General features: G+C 47.1%; 1 protein-coding gene across 1 annotated transcript; it reads right to left on the reverse strand.

Annotated features, from left to right (window-relative positions):
* Positions 1-3,746: 3,746 nt before the first annotated feature.
* Positions 3,747-8,111, reverse strand: LMOD1 (leiomodin 1). The gene is given in 4 exon segments (XM_075613913.1): positions 3,747-4,755; positions 5,092-5,281; positions 5,283-6,499; positions 7,080-8,111. Coding segments are annotated over 4 exon segments (2,190 nt in total). The 5' UTR covers positions 7,836-8,111; the 3' UTR covers positions 3,747-4,728.
* Positions 8,112-17,548: the final 9,437 nt, after the last annotated feature.

The raw sequence follows: 17,548 nt of genomic DNA on the forward strand, positions 1-17,548 counted from the left end.
GGTCGTTGCTCAACAGCACATCGCTGTCGAGTCCTGGTAGTACACCTTCCGGTATTCTCGGCCCACTCCGCAATCTAGGAATACACAGGCTACTGGGATGGAACGGGATGCTCCATCGGCCATCTTTACTCGCATACCTTGTCCGAGCAGCATATCCTCCTGCTCAATCAGATTGGTGCGAACGAGGATTACGGTCGCCCCTGCTTCAAGCAGCCTGATTGCCAATCTGGTGCCCTTGATCACTGGGTGCAGATGGACTTGCCATATATCAGTTGGCATGAGCGCCACAGCTGCAATGCTATCCTCCGCTGGCAGCAGTCAGCTGGAGGGCCACCTCGGGTGCGCTGATCACCTTTTGAACCTGTTTAATCGCCTGGTGTCATTCTGTGGTCAGCACCATCCCATCACAGGCAATGAGCCGTGGTGCTGGGGGTTTGCTGATTGGTTGTCATTGGGGCAATCTGCTTGCACTTGCCCTAGTCGGACGCATAAGTAACACTTGCGTTTGTGGACAAACTGTCAGCTGTGGATGGGGTCAGGTGGGAGGTTCTCCAGGTTGGTGGATCGGATATCTGTGTCTCTGCCAAAACAACATTGTTGGCACTTAACTGGGATTGGGGCTGAAGATGCGGACAGGCTGCTAGGAAGTCGTCTGCTGTATCGGCTGCACATCGGGTTGTCGCCGGCTATCTAATGCACAACCCACTCTCGAACCTCTGGCTGACATCTGAGAACACACGATCCAAGATCTACTTGAAGGTGGTTGCCTGCGATAAAAAACTCCACAGTGGTATCCTGGACACCTTGTTGCAGAGACTGGAATTGGGTCTGGTATGTATTGGGTGTGATGGTGTACTGGGCAAGCAGGATCCGATTAACCACCAGGTACTCTCCGGCGTCCGAGGTCTACCTACCAGTAAGCCTCCGCTGCCTTCTTGCTCACCTGTGGGCAGAGGAATTTTATCGAATCCACTTTGGGAAGTTGGTAGAGGTGGTACAGCTTCTCAAAGGTCCTCAGGTACCCATTGATGTCCTCCTTGGCCTTATCGAACTTCGGGAAGCTGTTATACATGAGCCTTGGGATTATGCAGGAAACAGAACCCCAATTGATAGTGGGGGACCAACTGCGAGCTGGTAAAAAGGCACTGAGGCCCTGAATGGCCAACAGAAGCTCGTCTGCCATGGGGTTTGGCCCCAAAGCAGTCAACATATGTTGGAGCCTCCGAGTTGCTCCGTCTGCTCTCCGAGCTGGATGACCATGCGGGGCCTCAGGGAGAGGGAAATATGAACTGTGCAATAGTGAAAATGCCGATGGGGCTTCACTTCCCGGTTACAGCTTCATACCTCCTGGAGAGCGAGATGCCTATCGGCCGGGGAGAAAATATTGCTCTGGCCTTGGAGTGTGTACTCTGCGAGCAGGTGTGCGGGTCTCAGCTTAACTCCCCTTTGTCCCAAAACCCAACACCTGGCCCCACACAAAAGCCAGTCCTTGGACTCATTGTATACTAGCCTCGTTAAATGAATCACGGCCCCAGCATACAATTAATCCCACAGAATATACACAGTAAGCCTGTACATGAAATAAACAGTTTTTACATAAGGCTAATTGGGTGACATAATGACAGTGCTGTCAGCCATTTTGACAGTACCTATATAACTACTTTGACCATAGACATAGGCCGCCATCTTGATGGGTAGGGGCAACCAGCGGCTTTAACCTTTTAATGTACTGAGCCAGGCTGTCCCTACCGTCACACACACACACACACACAGGTGTGTGGGTGTTTGTGTTTGTATATAGATATATCAAGAGATATAACACACCAAGCAATATGTGTGTGTGCATATCTATATATTCAGAGAGATACAGGTATATACAGTATAACACACCAAGCGTGTGTGTGCATGTAAATATTAGATTGTAAGCTCTTCAGGGCAGGAACTCCTTTTCCTATTGTTGTATGACTGAAGAAAGGAAATCCAGAAGCAGGAAAAAACCCGGAGCACAGCAGCACCAACACATCTGGGGCTTGGGCAGTAAGTATGATTTAAAAATAACTTTTATTCTTAGGCAGACATAATGGTGGTAACAAGGAACCTCTGGACATTACCAACCATAATTGTGAGTACTTTTACCTTATAAATGAAGAGGAACACATATGCTCTAAGGGGATTTGCCTATCCATAGGATATATTGAAGCGCAGTTTTTATTAACCTATGAAGTCTGCTGGTTCTTTAAATACTCCATTTATGGCATTTCCTTTACCCCTTCAATTAGCCTTGCAATCAAGTTCACCTTCTAACTCACTGGTTATTAGATTATTGTCCTCTCGCCTATTAGTCTCATTATACATACGCATGTAAGCAATTATCCTCAAACTCAGATGCACGGATATTGTGAGATTCATTTCTCTAGTTGCTGGTTTTATGTCTGAAGCACATATTCCCAGTGTGTTGTAATATGTCATGTGTATTGTAAAGTGCTACGTACGTAGATGCTGGTATATAATTGAAAATATACAGACATAGACATACATGAATATATAACACACCAAGCACTATGTGCCTGTGCATGTGTATATATACACTATGTGCCTGTGCATTTATATATATACACTCTGTGCATGTGTATATATACACTATGTGCCTGTGCATTTATATATATACACTATGTGCCTGTGCATGTGTATATATACACTATGTGCCTGTGCATGTGTATATATACACTATGTGCCTGTGCATGTGTGTATATACATAGAGCAGGGCTGCCCGGGATGTTTGCTGAGCTCAGTGCAGTGACACGCAGGGCCTCGCCTCTTGCATTCTACGGCAGCAACCTCTCCTCTTGACATCTCCCTCTGTATGCTCCTGTAATTAGGGCTCCACAACGTCATAACAAAGGGACACCACGTGATATCACGGCACCATGGCCACGCGGAGCCACAGAGCATCCCGTTGGATATATGATGCCACATGGCGCCATTTGACGTCGCAGAGCCATAATGATGGGACCATGCAGGGGGAGAGGCCGGGAGGAGAAGGTACGAGAGGCACAGAGGCCCCGCGCTTTCCCCCAGCAATTGGTTTCATTGTTGTGGGGGAGAGTGCGGGGCCTCTGTGATCGCAGGTCTCAGTGCAGGGGCACCGACTGCACCGCCTCGACAGAGAGAGAAATACAGGTGTATATAACACATTAAGCAATCTTGTCTGTGTGTGTACATATACAGCAAGCAACGTAAATATAGAGGTATATTACACCAAGGGTGTGCGTGTGTGTGTGTGTGTGTGCCAGTCATGTATATATAACACACCAAACAATATATACAGATTAATAAACGAGACAAAAATACAGGGTGATGTTTTCATGGGTAGGTTTGAATTAAGGGGGCGGGGGGAGAAACTGGGTGTGTGTATGAGTGTGGTAGGTCACAAGTCCATTGTATACTGTATATGTCCTGCTGCTCTCTCTCCCATCTCTCCCTGTCTTTCCTCCTCTCTCCCCCCCCTCCCCCCCCCCCACCTCTCACTCGCTCTCTTCCCTCCCCTGCATCCTGTGATTAAGGAACAAGCAGCACAAATCCCCAAATATGGAAAACTGGAGCAGAAAGTTACGAGGTGCCAGAGATGCGCAGCCAGACCACTCACCCCATTAACCTCTTCACTGCCAGAGACCTGCAGCATCAGAACATGCACCCCAGTTATCCCCTTCACTGCCAGAGACCTACAGAGTGATTTGAATACCCCCTGTCGTTATTTTATCTTTATTAAGCTCTCGGAACAGACAGTGAGATTTTTTTTTTCTACAGTTAATTTACAGTACAACAAAAAAATATATATATTTGTGCAAGTTTTAGCTTTCCAAGTAACAGAGCAGCAATACTCATCCCTGGGCTGCAGCCTGTGTTTTCAAATCATTAACCCCCCTTCGCTGCCGGCAATGCACTGCGTTTGCAGTGAAGGGGTTAATTGAGCCGCGCACCCTGCATTCGTTTTGGGACAGAGGGACACCCACAGAAAGAAGTTTTCTTTTCTATACAGAGTTTGTTGTGGATTTCACACTGAAAAGCGGGTTTGAAAAATCCATGGATTCAGCGGACAGAGTGTACGATGAGACTCCTGGAATCAGCGCAAGAATGCATTCTGCATTCTGCATTCTGTATTCTGCAGGTAGCGTGTGGGGAGAATCAGGAGTCGGTTATAAGGGATCTGCCGAGTCGGGAAATATCTGAAGCCAGGATTTAGGCTCGCTGTTACCCAAATCCCACTGAAGGCACACTTAAACTCAGGACCAGTGAACACCAGGCACCAACATTAGATTGTCAGCGCTTCAGCAAAGGGAATTATTGTGACCAAAAAATGCAAATGTCAGTGTACAAAAAAAAATATGAGTAGGCATGCCCAGCAAAGGATTGTAAACTGCTTCGGATCAGTGATATCGATATGATACTGATATACGGTAATTGGGAATGTTGGCTGATTAAAACTGCAGCTGGATCCTAACCAGGGAATTTGGTTAAGCGCTGGAATATGACAGGCCGTCAAATGACTGGGCAGGATTTATGAAAAATAAAATAAATACAGCAGAGTCTCTCCATGGGACACGGAAAGGAATATACTGCCCCGCATAGACAGCCCAGCTCCCAGGGGATCCCACCGTTGGTGATTTAGACGTCACGTGGCTGTGAAGAAGTCAGAACTCGGGAGAAAGTTACCTTGGAGAGGGACTTTTACTTTAACCATTTGGGCACTTCCACCTAGGAGAGAGGAAACGAGGTGTCAAGGCTCTGTCTGTGTCACTGTGTCATTCTGCAGAGAAGGGACTGACTGTGTGTGTGTCATATGTCCCTTCTGTCTCTCATTGTGTCAAGTTACGGGTGTACCCTCTCTGTCTCCCTGTCCCTGTATCCCTCTCTCTGTCTCCCTGTCCCTGTATCCCTCTCTCTGTGTCTGCTCTGTCCCTCACTTATCTTCTTCAGCTGTTAGATTTTACTGGATCTGATGGATTCTAGGAGTTGGTCACTGTGTTTGTGTCCCTGTGTCTGCCTATCTTTCTCTGTCTCCCCTCACTATGTCTCTCACCCCTCCCTCACCTTTTTCAGCTGTTTCTTGCTACTGGTTCTGATGGATTCCAGGAGCTGATCCCTAGTGTTCTTCTCTGCTGGTCCCGGCGTCTTCTCCACTATCCTCCTCTGAGAGGCTGGGGACAGCGAGTTCCTGATGTTCTCGTTAAACAGTGGTGGAGCCAGAGGCGCCATTGGTGGCGGTGGAGGGGGTGGGGGGGGGCAACCCTCCTTTTTTTGGGGTGCTCTTCGGGGAGTTTTTAGGGGAGGGTTTTTGAGGAGTCACGATTTGGGGTACCTCCAGGCAGTTCTTCTGGTCACCTGCCCCCTGTGCAGCCCGCTGTTCTTGTAGCCTGCGCTGCCGCTGCTTGTCCATGTTGCGGCTCAATAAGTTAGTCACAGTCATGCGGGGCCCTGCCAGCTCGAAGTGGTACCCGAGCTTCAGTAGCGTGGTGTTCTCCTTCAGCATCTTGCCAATCTCCATTTCGGTTTTGCCCCCGCAGATGTGGCGCTGGTTGTGAAAGCGCAGCTCAGTCAGGGTGTTGTTGTGCTGCAGGGCTCTGAAAATGGCTAGGATGCCTTTGCCTGTTACATGGTTGGAGTCCAGGTTGATGCTGATGATGGTCTTGTTAGACTTCAGCATGGCTGCAATGGCCAACGCCATGTGATCGTCAGCCCGAGTGTTGGCCAGGGAGAAGACCTTGACCTCCGTGTTAAACTCCAGGGCCTCAGCGAAGCTCATCAGTGTCTCAATGGTAATGCAGTCTGAATTGTTTAGGTTGAGCTCCGTCATCTCCGGCTCGTTGTTCTTCACTTTCTCCATGAGCTCATCAAAAATGCTGGATGACTCGTCCTCTCGGTTCTCGTCATCCTGATTCTGGGCCTCGGATTCTGCCCCATTTTCGTCTTTCTCAGAGCCTTGCTCATTCCGGGTTCCCTTCCTGTCCTCCCTCATAGCTGGTGGCTTCTCGTCTGGTGCCTTCTTATTGAGGGGGGAACCCTCGGACTTCTCTCTGCTCTTCAGGGACTTGTCTGGCGCTTCTCTCTTCTCCAGTGGCTTCTCTTTCTCCTTTTCTGTTTTGTCCTTTTCAGCTCTCTCCTCCACTGGTTTCACTCTCGTCTCTTTGCTGGGTTTGCCAGACAGAGCTCTCTCGGTCTTGTCCGTCTCCACGGTGCTGCTGTTTTTGTCCTGTCCGAACCTTTCCCTCAGCTTGGTAACTCGTTCATCCTTCTCTTTCTGGCTTTCCTTCTTAGGGGTGCTCCCTTCTGCTTTGGGGTCTTTAACATCCTCTGACCTCTGGGTCCTGTCGGGGTCTTTGGTACAAGGTTCTTTGCTCTTCTCCCCTTTTTTATCCTCCTTCTCTCCTTTTTTTCCCTCCTTCTCTCCTTTTTTCCCCTCCTCTCCTTTTTTCCCCTCCTTCTCCACAGACTTTTGTTTCTGTAAACAGAAATTGGGGCATGTAAGATTAGTGACCGTTTCCCCACTGGGGTGCCATCTCATTAAAAACAAACAGCCTGATTTACAAATTGCCAAAGGGCGCAGTTTTGGTTCAGAACAACATTTTACAAATCTAGTGCAATGTGAAAACGTAATCCTTTTTCTGCAAACGGGAGTTCGCCTGGTGCAATGTTGGGAGAGGGGAGCACAATGCATTGTTAGCAGAGGTTTAGGGTGCAGTGTTGCAGAGGAAGCGGGGAGAGCAGGACGCATAGTTAGCAGAGGAGGAGGGGAGCGCAGGGTGCAATGTTGGCGAGGGCAGCAGAAGGTGCAGTGTTAGCAGGGGGGTTGCAGGGTGCAGTGTTAGCGATGGGGCAGGGGTTGGTTAGGACACTGTAAAATCAAGAATATTTCAACCAAAAATATATCACCCCTATACAGTGTAGAGGGGTCAGCGATGTGTTAGAGGCTCTGAGATTAAAAGGGTTGATTGAGACCCCACATTACAGTGCTGCATGTGCTCACTGTCCCCTCTCTGTCACTGTCCCCTCTCTCTCTAACATACAGTTGCAGCACTCACATTGGCTGAAGTGTCTCTCTGGACCAGTCTCCTGCTCTCTCTCCCGGCCTCCCTCTGACAGGACGCTCTCTCAGTCTGATCCCTGCTCAGGCCGGCAGAGACACCAGCGTCCGGGTCCCCATCGTCTAGCTCCCTCTCCAGCTGTTCCATCTCCTCCGGGGACAGTGTGGACAGCAGGTTGTCGATGTCCGGGTCTTCGCTCACCTGGCGCCGGTACTTGGCTACCCTGGACATGTTCGCCAGGGAGCGGACACAGAGAGAGAGAGAGAGAGAGGGGGGGAACAGGGAGGCAGGAGACACTGCGAGAGAGAGAGAGAGAGGGAGGGGGGGGGGAACAGGGAGGCAGGAGACACTGCGAGAGAGGGAGAGAGAGGGGGGGGCAGGGAGGCAGGAGACACTGCGAGAGAGGGAGAGGGAGAGAGCAGACACCAGGAATGAGAGCACGGAGAGGGAGGGAGCGCACACAGAGAGAGGGAGAGAGCAGACACCAGGAATGAGAGCACGGAGAGGGAGGGAGCGCACACAGAGAGAGGGAGAGAGCAGACACCAGGAATGAGAGCACGGAGAGGGAGGGAGAGAGCGCACACAGTGAGAGGGAGAGAGCGCACACAGTGAGAGGGAGAGAGCGCACACAGTGAGAGGGTGGAGTTTTCCCAAGGAAAATAAAGTGATCACAATAACGATGTTGAGAAAGTGCTCCAAAAATGTCAAATGATGAAAAAAGCTATGAAAATGAAAATAATAAAACCTGATCATAAATCAACAAAATCCAACTACAATAATATTAAAACAAATACGAAATTAAAAAAATAATCAGACAGGTGAAGAGCGGAAAGACAGCAAAATATAGAGCAGAAATCCCCCAGTATGGGCAAAAAAAAGACAAACGAAGAGCGGAGGAGAATCCCCAAACCAGGAGAAGGGTCCGTAAAGCGAGGGGGGGGGAATGGGGGTCAGAGAGGGTCCCGGCACCTGCAGGTGTCTGCCCAAGCGGCACAGAGCAGATATTGTGTTATTTCAATGATCATCCAGTGTCTCAGCCGCCCCCCCCCTCTCCCCCCTCCCGGGGCGGGACTCTCCCCCCTCCTCTCCCCCCCCCTCTCCTGGAGCTCAGACCCAGGACATTCCTGGGAATGTTAAGTTGATGCCCAAATTTAGAGAGAGAAATCCGAGGCTTTTTATGGGAATCAGAGAGAAATAAAAAACAGAGAGGCAGCCGAGGACTGAGTCAGAAACCAAGGAGGGGGGGGGAGGTATACTGCTCTGTATACAGATGTATAATGCTCTAAATACACATGTAAACAGAGCTGGGGAGAGGGTCTACAGCTGCAGCGGCCGTTATTCAAACAAATCACGGCGCCGTATTCGTGTGCGCTGCTGTACTCCACGCGGCATTAACGCCGCCAATCACACCAGGCACACGTGTTTATCACGGTTGTTTTGTTTGAATTTCATGGATTGTGTGCAATTAAATGCAATGAAATGAATGAATTGTAATGTGCACAGTGCTGTGCTACTGTGTCAATCTCAGGTGTTTAAAAGTCAGAACACTAAAATGCCATTTTCTGCACTCGCGTCTAAAGGCGGTACGGTTGGAAGCAATCCTGCGCCATGTGGTGTTTTAATAACAGCCGCTGCATATATATATATATATATATATATATCCGTATAAAGCACTATATATCTGTATATAGAGTAATAAATAAAAAAAATAAAAAAATATATATATATATATTATAACGGAAATAGCCCAGTTGCGATAGTGCAGAATAACTCTCGAAAGCTTGTCCTATGACATAAATTGTTAGTCCAAATAAAAAAGGTATCACCTAATACTGAAGAACATGTATATATATATTTTTTTATTTTTTTTATTTATTACTCTATATACAGATATATAGTGCTTTATACGGATATACACATGCCAGGATATATATATATATATATTACAGTGGTCGACAAATCACCAAAAAATCTACTCGCCACATAAAAAAATCTACTCGCCACCTAGTACCAAACGTGTGCTGCTTGGGCCAATAGGAGCTCGCCACGGTGTTAAATCCACTCGCCCGGGGCGAGCAGGTTTGTCGAACACTGTATATATATACATACACACATACACACACACACACACAAGCTCTATTTATGTATATAGGTATATTTTGCTCTATAGATAGATACACACAGCCAAGGGCAGACTCTTAGGCTGGGGCCATGGTGCCGCAGACCGTGTGGAGGCGTCCGCACGCTGAGCGATCAGATTACCTTAAAACAGTGTTCGCGTCCATACGGTGTGCGGAAGCGGGCGCGCGTTGCGCAAGAAATCAGTTGAAACTGATTTCTTGGTGCGACTTGCCGGTCATGTGAGCGGTTCGCCCAATGAGGGCGAACCAGCTCCGTGACGCCCCCAGGCACGCCCCCCATGGTGCGGAACGGCGCCTCTCAACTGGCCACAAAACGCACCCGCTTCACATGGGTGACGTCACGCCCCCGCACGGGGGAAGGCACCATGGCCCCAGCCTTAGACTGGGCAGATTTATACCACAAGTAGGAATAGTTCAGTGATAATATCACTGCCTTTGAAGTGGATGAATCAAGTTCCAATCCCGGTGTCAGCACTTTGTGGGAAGTCTCTTGGTCTGTCTTGCCTTTGGGAACAAAATTAGATTGTAAGCTCTACGGGACAGGGACTCATTAGTGTGAGCACTGCAAGGATTAATGAACAGCATGTCCTCTCTGTCACTGTTCCCTGTGTGACACAAACTGTGACTAGACTTTCTCTCTCCCTCTCCCTCCCCCTTTTTCTCCCTCTCTCCCCCCCTTTCTCCCTCTCTCCCTCCCCCAGTTGGGCACAATCCAGGCACATCCTGATTAATTAACAAATCCATATTTGGTAAAGAAAAACCCGACCGTGTTTACAGTCTGCTCTGCTGTGGAATTAGCCGCGGCCCTGCGCCATATTACTGCGCATCGCAGGAATGTGACTCCGTGATCACAGCAACACACTGACCCTTAATATCACCTGGAAAAAGGGAGGGGGTCATATGCAGCGCTGCAATGTGGGAGTCAGTTAACCCTTCAGTCTCTAACACGGGGGTTTTCTCAACTCCAGTCCAGGTTTTCAGGATATCCCTGCTTCAGCACAGGTGGCTCAATCAGTGGCTCCGTCGAAGACTGATTGAGCCAGCTGTGCTGAAGCAGGGATATCCTGAAAACCTGACGTTGGGGGTCTTGAGGACTGGAGTTGAGCACCCCTGCCCTAACACATTACTGGCGCTTTGGCACTGAATGGGATATATTTTTGGAGGTAAATGTTCCTGATGTTTAAATATAGCTATTCCTGGACAGTCGTTATAATGTTCACGAAGATGTTACATGGCTGAGCACTTTGTCTGTATTGTAGAGCGATTTAATATGTTACATGTTAAACCCTCTCTGCCCGGCATCCTAGGGAGGCTGCATGGGTGTAGTATTGTGTTTAACATCAGCATAGATTCACCCTGTCCCAGGGTGCTGGATGTGATCGGCTGGGCGATGGAAAAGATGCTAGGAGTTTTTATAGTACGGCTTCAATCTTTATTCATATCCCCAGACATGGGAGCACTTCATTTCCATATACAATAAGATTGACGTGGTTGTACCTCATTTCATCTATACTGCTATCACTCTTAACATAGTTCTTCCCGTCGCACCCTCTCTTAACACTCCTGGGAGGTACATGCACTTGTTACCTAGTTACATAGTAGACGAGGTTGAAAAAAGACATGCGTCCATCAAGTTCCCGAATATCTCCGAATATATTTGTATATAGTTATCATATCCCCTCTCAGACACCTCTTTTCTAATGTAAATAAATCTAATTTAGCTAGCCTCTCCTCTTAAGTTAGATTGTCCATCCCCTTTATTAATTTGGTGGCTCTTCTCTGCACTCTCTCTAGTTCCAGAATGTCTTTTCTAACGAGTGGTGCCCAAAATTGTACTCCATATTTAAGGTGTGATCTTACTAATGCTTTATAAAAAGGGCATAATTATGTTTACTTTCCTTCCATCCATTGCCCGTTTAATGCAAGATAAAAAGGTGGAATCCAGACGGCAGAACATCCCCCGTTTCTTCCTCCCATCCTACACCTCTTCCTAACTCTCCTCCTGCCTTCCTTGACTCTTTTTCCACTGTCTCAGAGGAGGATATGTCGCTGTTGATCGCCTCTTCTCCCTCTACCACTTGCCCTCTTGACCCCATTCCCTCCCATCTCCTAAAACCTCTTGCTCCTACTATAATCCCTATGCTCACACACATTTTTAACTCCTCCCTCTGCTCTGGAACCTTTCCATCCTCCTTCAAACATGCAACAGTCATACCATTACTCAAAAACAGCAAGCTTGACCCTACCTGTCTTTCCAACTACCGACCTGTCTCCCTCCTGCCTTTTGCCTCAAAACTCCTTGAACGTCTTGTATTCTCTCGCTTGCTCCATTTTCTCAACACCTATTCTCTCCTAGACCCTCTACAATCTGGCTTCCGCACTGCTCACTCCACGGAAACAGCCCGCACTAAAATAACTGACGACCTCCATGCTGCCAAAGACAGAGGTCATTACACTCTGCTCATATTACTCGACCTCTCTGCAGCATTTGACACAGTGGACCACCCTCTTCTCCTCCACATTCTCCATACTCTTGGTATTCGGAACAAAGCTCTATCCTGGATCTCTTCTTACCTCTCCCATCGTACTTTCAGTGTCTCTTCTGCTAACACCTCCTCCTTCTCTATTGATCTCTCTGTGGGGGTACCCCAGGGCTCTGTCCTGGGACCTCTTCTCTTTTCTCTGTACACACTCTCTCTAGGTGACCTAATAACATCTTTTGGGTTTAATTATCACCTCTATGCCGACGACACACAAATATACTTTTCAACACCCGACCTTACACCTGCTGTACAAACCAAAGTTTCTGAATGTCTCTCTGCTATATCATCCTGGATGGCCCTCCGACGCCTTAAACTCAACATGGCTAAAACAGCTCCTCATACTTCCTCCCAAACCTGGCCCTACTACCTCCTTCCACATTACTGTTGGAACTACAATCATTCACCCAGTAGCCCAAGCACGCTGCCTAGGGGTCACACTCAACTCCTCTCTCACATTCGTCCCTCACATTCGTCCCTCACATTCAAAACATTTCTAAAACTTGTCGCTTTTTCCTCCGCAATATAACAAAGATACGCCCTTTCCTCTGTTGCTCGACTGCTAAAACTTTGACTCAGGCTGTCATTCTCTCCCGTCTTGATTACTGTAACCTCCTGCTGTCCGGCCTTCCTGCCTCTCACCTGTCTCCCCTACAATCTATCCTAAATGCTGCTGCCAGAATCACTCTACTCTTTCCTAGATCTGTCTCAGCATCTCCCCTCATGAAATCCCTCTCCTGGTTTCCGATCAAATCCCGCATCTCACACTCCATTCTTCTCCTCACTTTTAAAGCTTTACACTCTTCTGCCCCTCCTTACATCTCAGCCCTAATTTCTCGTTATGCACCATCCAGACTATTGCGTTCTTCTCAAGGATGTCTTCTTTCTACCCCCTTTGTATCTAAAGCCCTCTCCCGCCTTAAACCTTTTTCACTGACTACCCCACACCTCTGGAATGCCCTTCCCCTCAGTACCTGACTAGCCCCCTCTCTATCCACCTTTAAGACCCACCTTAAGACACACTTGCTTAAAGAAGCATATGAATAGCACTGTGGATATTCTGAACACATGATACATAAAGCTTGGCCCCCTGCAGACGCACTTACCAGAACTCCCTCCTACTGTCTCTGTACGTTCTACCTACCTACCAATTAGACTGTAAGCTCCTCGGGGCAGGGACTCCTCTTCCTTAATGTTACTTTTATGTCTAAAGCACTTATTCCCATGATCTGTTATTTATATTATCTGTTATTTATTTGATTACCACATGTATTACTACTGTGAAGCGCTATGTACATTAATGGCGCTATATAAATAAAGACATACAATACAATACAATAAGATCTTGTTTGCCTTTTCAGCTACTGCATGACTTTGGGCACTATTGCTAAGCCTGCTGTCTGCAAAGGGGAGGTGTCAACCGCTCGAGTCTAATAATCCAAGGAGGGTAAAGGGTGGAGGAATGGGGTGCATGGGGAATATTGATAGGTATATACAAAAACTGATCAAAGAGTGGTCAGCAAAAAGAAATCCCTGTCTATTGCACTCAGCTGAGTGCAATAAACAGGGGTTTCTTTTTGCAGACCGCTCTTTGATCAGTTTTTGTATAAGCCTGCTGTCTACAAGCACTCCTAAATCCTTCTCCATCAAGGATTCCCTCAATTTATCCCTATTTTATTTGTAAGTCGCCTGTTTATTCTTGCTTCCCAATTGCATAACCTTACATTTATCTCTATTAAATCTGCTATTTACCTGCCAACGTTTCCAGTCTCTCCAAGTCCTCTGGAGAGAAATTACATTCTGCTCTGGTTCTACTACCTTACACAATTTAGTGTTATCAGCAAAGATGGAGACTTTGCTCCTGATGCCAACCTCAATGTCATTAATAAACAAGTTAAAAAGCACGGGGTCCCAGTACCGATCCCTGAGGTACTCCACTCACGACCTTAGCCCAACCTGAAAAAGTTCCATGTATGACAACCCTCTGTTGTCTATCCTTCAACCAGTTTTCAATCCAGATGCAAATATTTTTACTTTGTCCAATTTGCTTTATTTTGTACACCAACCTCTTGTGCGGAACATATCAAAAGCCTTTTAAAAATCTTAGGCCTGGGACCCGGTGCGCCCGGCGGCCATACGAGAGTTCCCCACCAGCAGGGGAATCCTCCCGAGCCGGTCCCGGTCCCCCCTGGCTGCACAGCTCACTACACGCTGTGACGCGTCAGCCGCTATGGGATACAAGAGAATGGTGATCCCTAGCGTTGACGCGTCACGTGGTGTGGCTGTAAGCCAATGGGGAGGGGAGGCTTCGGGAGGAGGAGAGGCTTCGGGGAGCGGGGAGGAGTGTGGAGTGAAAGCAGCGTGAGTGCCTGTCTGTGTGTGTGTCTGAGTGCCTGTCTGTGTGTGTGTCTGAGTGCCTGTCTGTGTGTGTGTGTGTCTGAGTGCATGCGTGCCTGTCTGTGTGTGTGTATGTGTGTGCCTGAGTGCGTGAGTGCCTGCCTCTGTCTGTGTGTGTATGAGTGCCTGCGTGTGTGTGTGCCTGTCTGTGTGTATGTGCCTGTGCCTGTCTGTGTGTATGAGTGTGTGTGTGTGTTGCTTTACTTACCTTCAATCAGCAGCCCGAGCCGTGGAGGGGGGGGAGTAGCGGGTCCCTCCGCTCAAGCCACGCCCCCCTCCCGCTCAAGCCTCCCACTCCCGCCCACCTCCCGCTCCCGCTCCCTACAGACCGCATATTGCGGTCTGTGTATGTCAGCGCCCCGCCTATATGCAGTGCGGGCGCGCTGACTCTGGGAGCGGGGCCTTAGCCTTAGGCTTCGCTTATAGTGATGGTGACGTGACGTTGCGGCAAAACAAATGTATTGCCGCCGTCACGTGCGCTTGTAGTAGAAGCGACGCGACGGATTGATCGTGATCGGTGAAAGTCAAGCCAATTTGATTTTTCCAGCAACCACAGTGTGACGTCACCGTCACTGTCGCCAGCGAAGGCACTATAAGCGCAGCCTAAGTAGACCACATCAACTGCATTACCCTGGTCTAAATTCCTACATACCTCCTCAAAGAAACAAATAAGGTTAGTCCTTCATAAATCCATGCTGACTATTACTAATGATTTTGTCTTTCCATTAGGTATTCCTGAATATTATCCCGTATTAAATCTTCAAGTAGCTTCCCCACTATTGAAGTCAGGCTTACAGGTCTGTAATTCCCTGGTTGTGATCTAGCTCCCTTTTTAAATATAGGCACCACATCTGCTTTATGACAATCTTGTGGTACTGAGTCTGTGGAAATGGAGTCCTTGAATATTAAATATAATGGTTTGGCTATTACTGAACTTAACTCCTTGAGAACTCTTGGATGTATGCCATCGGGGCCAGGTGCCTTATTTACTTTAATTTTTCAAGCCACTTATAAACTTCTTCCTGAGTTAACCAATTGTTCATTAATATAGAAGTTGTGGCTTCCTCCTGCAGAACTACAGTTAAAATTGATTCTTCCCTGGTAAACACAGAGGCAAAGAATTTGTCTAATACCTCTTCTTTTCTCCAATAATCTCCAATAATCTGCCTGCCCATCTCACACTGAAAGAATTATATATATATATATATATATATATATATATATTTCTAATTTTTTGTTATTGAGGTACTTAAAGAACTTTTTAGGGTTGATATTACTTTCTATTGCAATCCTTTTTTCATTATCCATTTTTACTAATTTGATTGCACTTTTGCCATTTTTGTTACATTCCTTATAATTCTGATACGATGCCTCCGTCCCTTCTGATTTAAAGAATCTAAACGCCTTCTTCTTCTTTTCCATTTCCTCTCTACCTGTTTATTTAGCCACATTGGTTTAGACTTGTTTCTTTTTTATTTATTACCCAAGGGCATACACTGATGAGTGTGCTTTTCTAATAATGTTTTAAAGACTGACCATTTACCTTCCACATTTTTCCCTGCAAAAACATTATCCCAATTTATTCCTTGTACATTAGTCCTCAGTTTATTAAATTCTGAATTTGTAAAGATTAAAGTCTTTGTCGAACCCAAGTAATATGGTTTTTGATAATTTATTTCAAATGTTATGATCACTGTTACCCAAATGTTCCCGGACTTGAATATTTGTTATTACTTCTTCATTGTTTGATATTACCAAATCCAGTATTGCCCCTCTCCTGGTTGGTTCCTCAATAATAATTAATATTGCTTGCACCATTTTTGGGGACATCTGCGTTCGTTTGCGACGACGTGAGGGATTGATGGAGCAAGTGTGAGGGGTTAGGATGGGGTTACATTTACATATGCGCTATGTACATTTTATGGCGCTATACAAATAAAGACATACATACATACATACATACATACATACATATTGGTGCAGGTCTATGTATTAAGGAATCTGCGGTTTTCTTCACTAGCTTAAAGGTGGTTGAAGTCTTTTTGAAGTGAAACTTCTTTACTGGCACCTAGTGACATTTCAGAGGACTGAATCTCTTTCATTGGGAACGAAAATGTGTAACGGAAGTGACGTCAGTTAATGGTGATGACCGCGCATGCGCAGAAGCGACCGTGACATGCGCATGCATAATGATGTTTACCGGAAGTGACATGTTCATGGTTACTAGCGCATGCGCAGAAGTGACTTTCATCCCTCGTGCATGCGCAGAAATAGGGAGTGCCGCCACGCACATGCGCAGAAGCGGCCAGCGCCACATGCGCAGAAGCGGCAGGAGCCACCTGCACATACAGGGGGGGGGTGGAGGGGAGAGCAAGATCGCAAACCCGAGGAGGTACTAGGATCTGCGAGCAGTGGCGCCACACACACACACAGACACACAAAAGTCTTTTGAAAGTAATGGCATTTGAACACTGTAAAATCACAAATATATGTATTTTAGTTTACTTATCATAAGTCAATTGTATCATATATTCCAACTGATATTATGGACATTTCTGCTAAAAAAAAATATTATTCTCTCAATAGTCTTTTATACAATCACAATCATAAAAATAAAAACACAGAATTTCACTGATAAAGGACAAAGAATTTCACTTGCTCGGCACACACAGCCTTTTTATTTCTTTTTAGTGCAGCATACACCAAATTCTAAAAACAGCAGAAATACACTTCATAATTATGTCCCGTTTCAGATAGAAAATGTAACCTTCCTTACCCGGCTCTAAAGAAGATCACATCAGATCTGTTATATATGTAGCACTGTTCCCCCCCCATACCCCCCCCATAACCCCCCCCGCCCCCCCCCCCCCAGTGGAAGATGCACAGCTTCTGCTTCCTGTGTGTGGTGCAGATACCTGTTAGGATCAGGAGAGCTGGGTTGGATCTGCGTTGGTATGGAGATCAGGACAGGCTTAGGTTCTTTCTCTGTAGTTCTTTCTCTTGGTGGTTAGCCCCTCCAGCCGTAGTGGGCTCCAGGGTGTCCAGACATCAGCCCCCACTATTGCACGTCTCCCTCCTGCCCAGGGACTGACACTCAGACAGGCGTATAATGAACAAGGGTCTTTATTGGATGGCATTCACTGCAGTTCTTCCTCACCGCGGTGCAGTCTCAGAGGTCCCAGGCCTATGGATGGTGATTGCCCCTGGTCCTACAGGGCATCTGTGGATTGAATCAGATGTTCCCCCAGCCCAAAGCACGCTCATCCCGCGATGGGAGAGTCTCACAGCTCCACTGCTCTCTTACTCTTACACTATCAACCTTATAGTGAAAAATAAAAGAACAATTACTGTAATGTATATCCTCACAATACTTTAACAAAATAATGAC

The sequence above is a fragment of the Ascaphus truei genome, chromosome 9 (genome assembly GCF_040206685.1).
Source record: "Ascaphus truei isolate aAscTru1 chromosome 9, aAscTru1.hap1, whole genome shotgun sequence".
Taxonomy (NCBI): domain Eukaryota; kingdom Metazoa; phylum Chordata; class Amphibia; order Anura; family Ascaphidae; genus Ascaphus; species Ascaphus truei.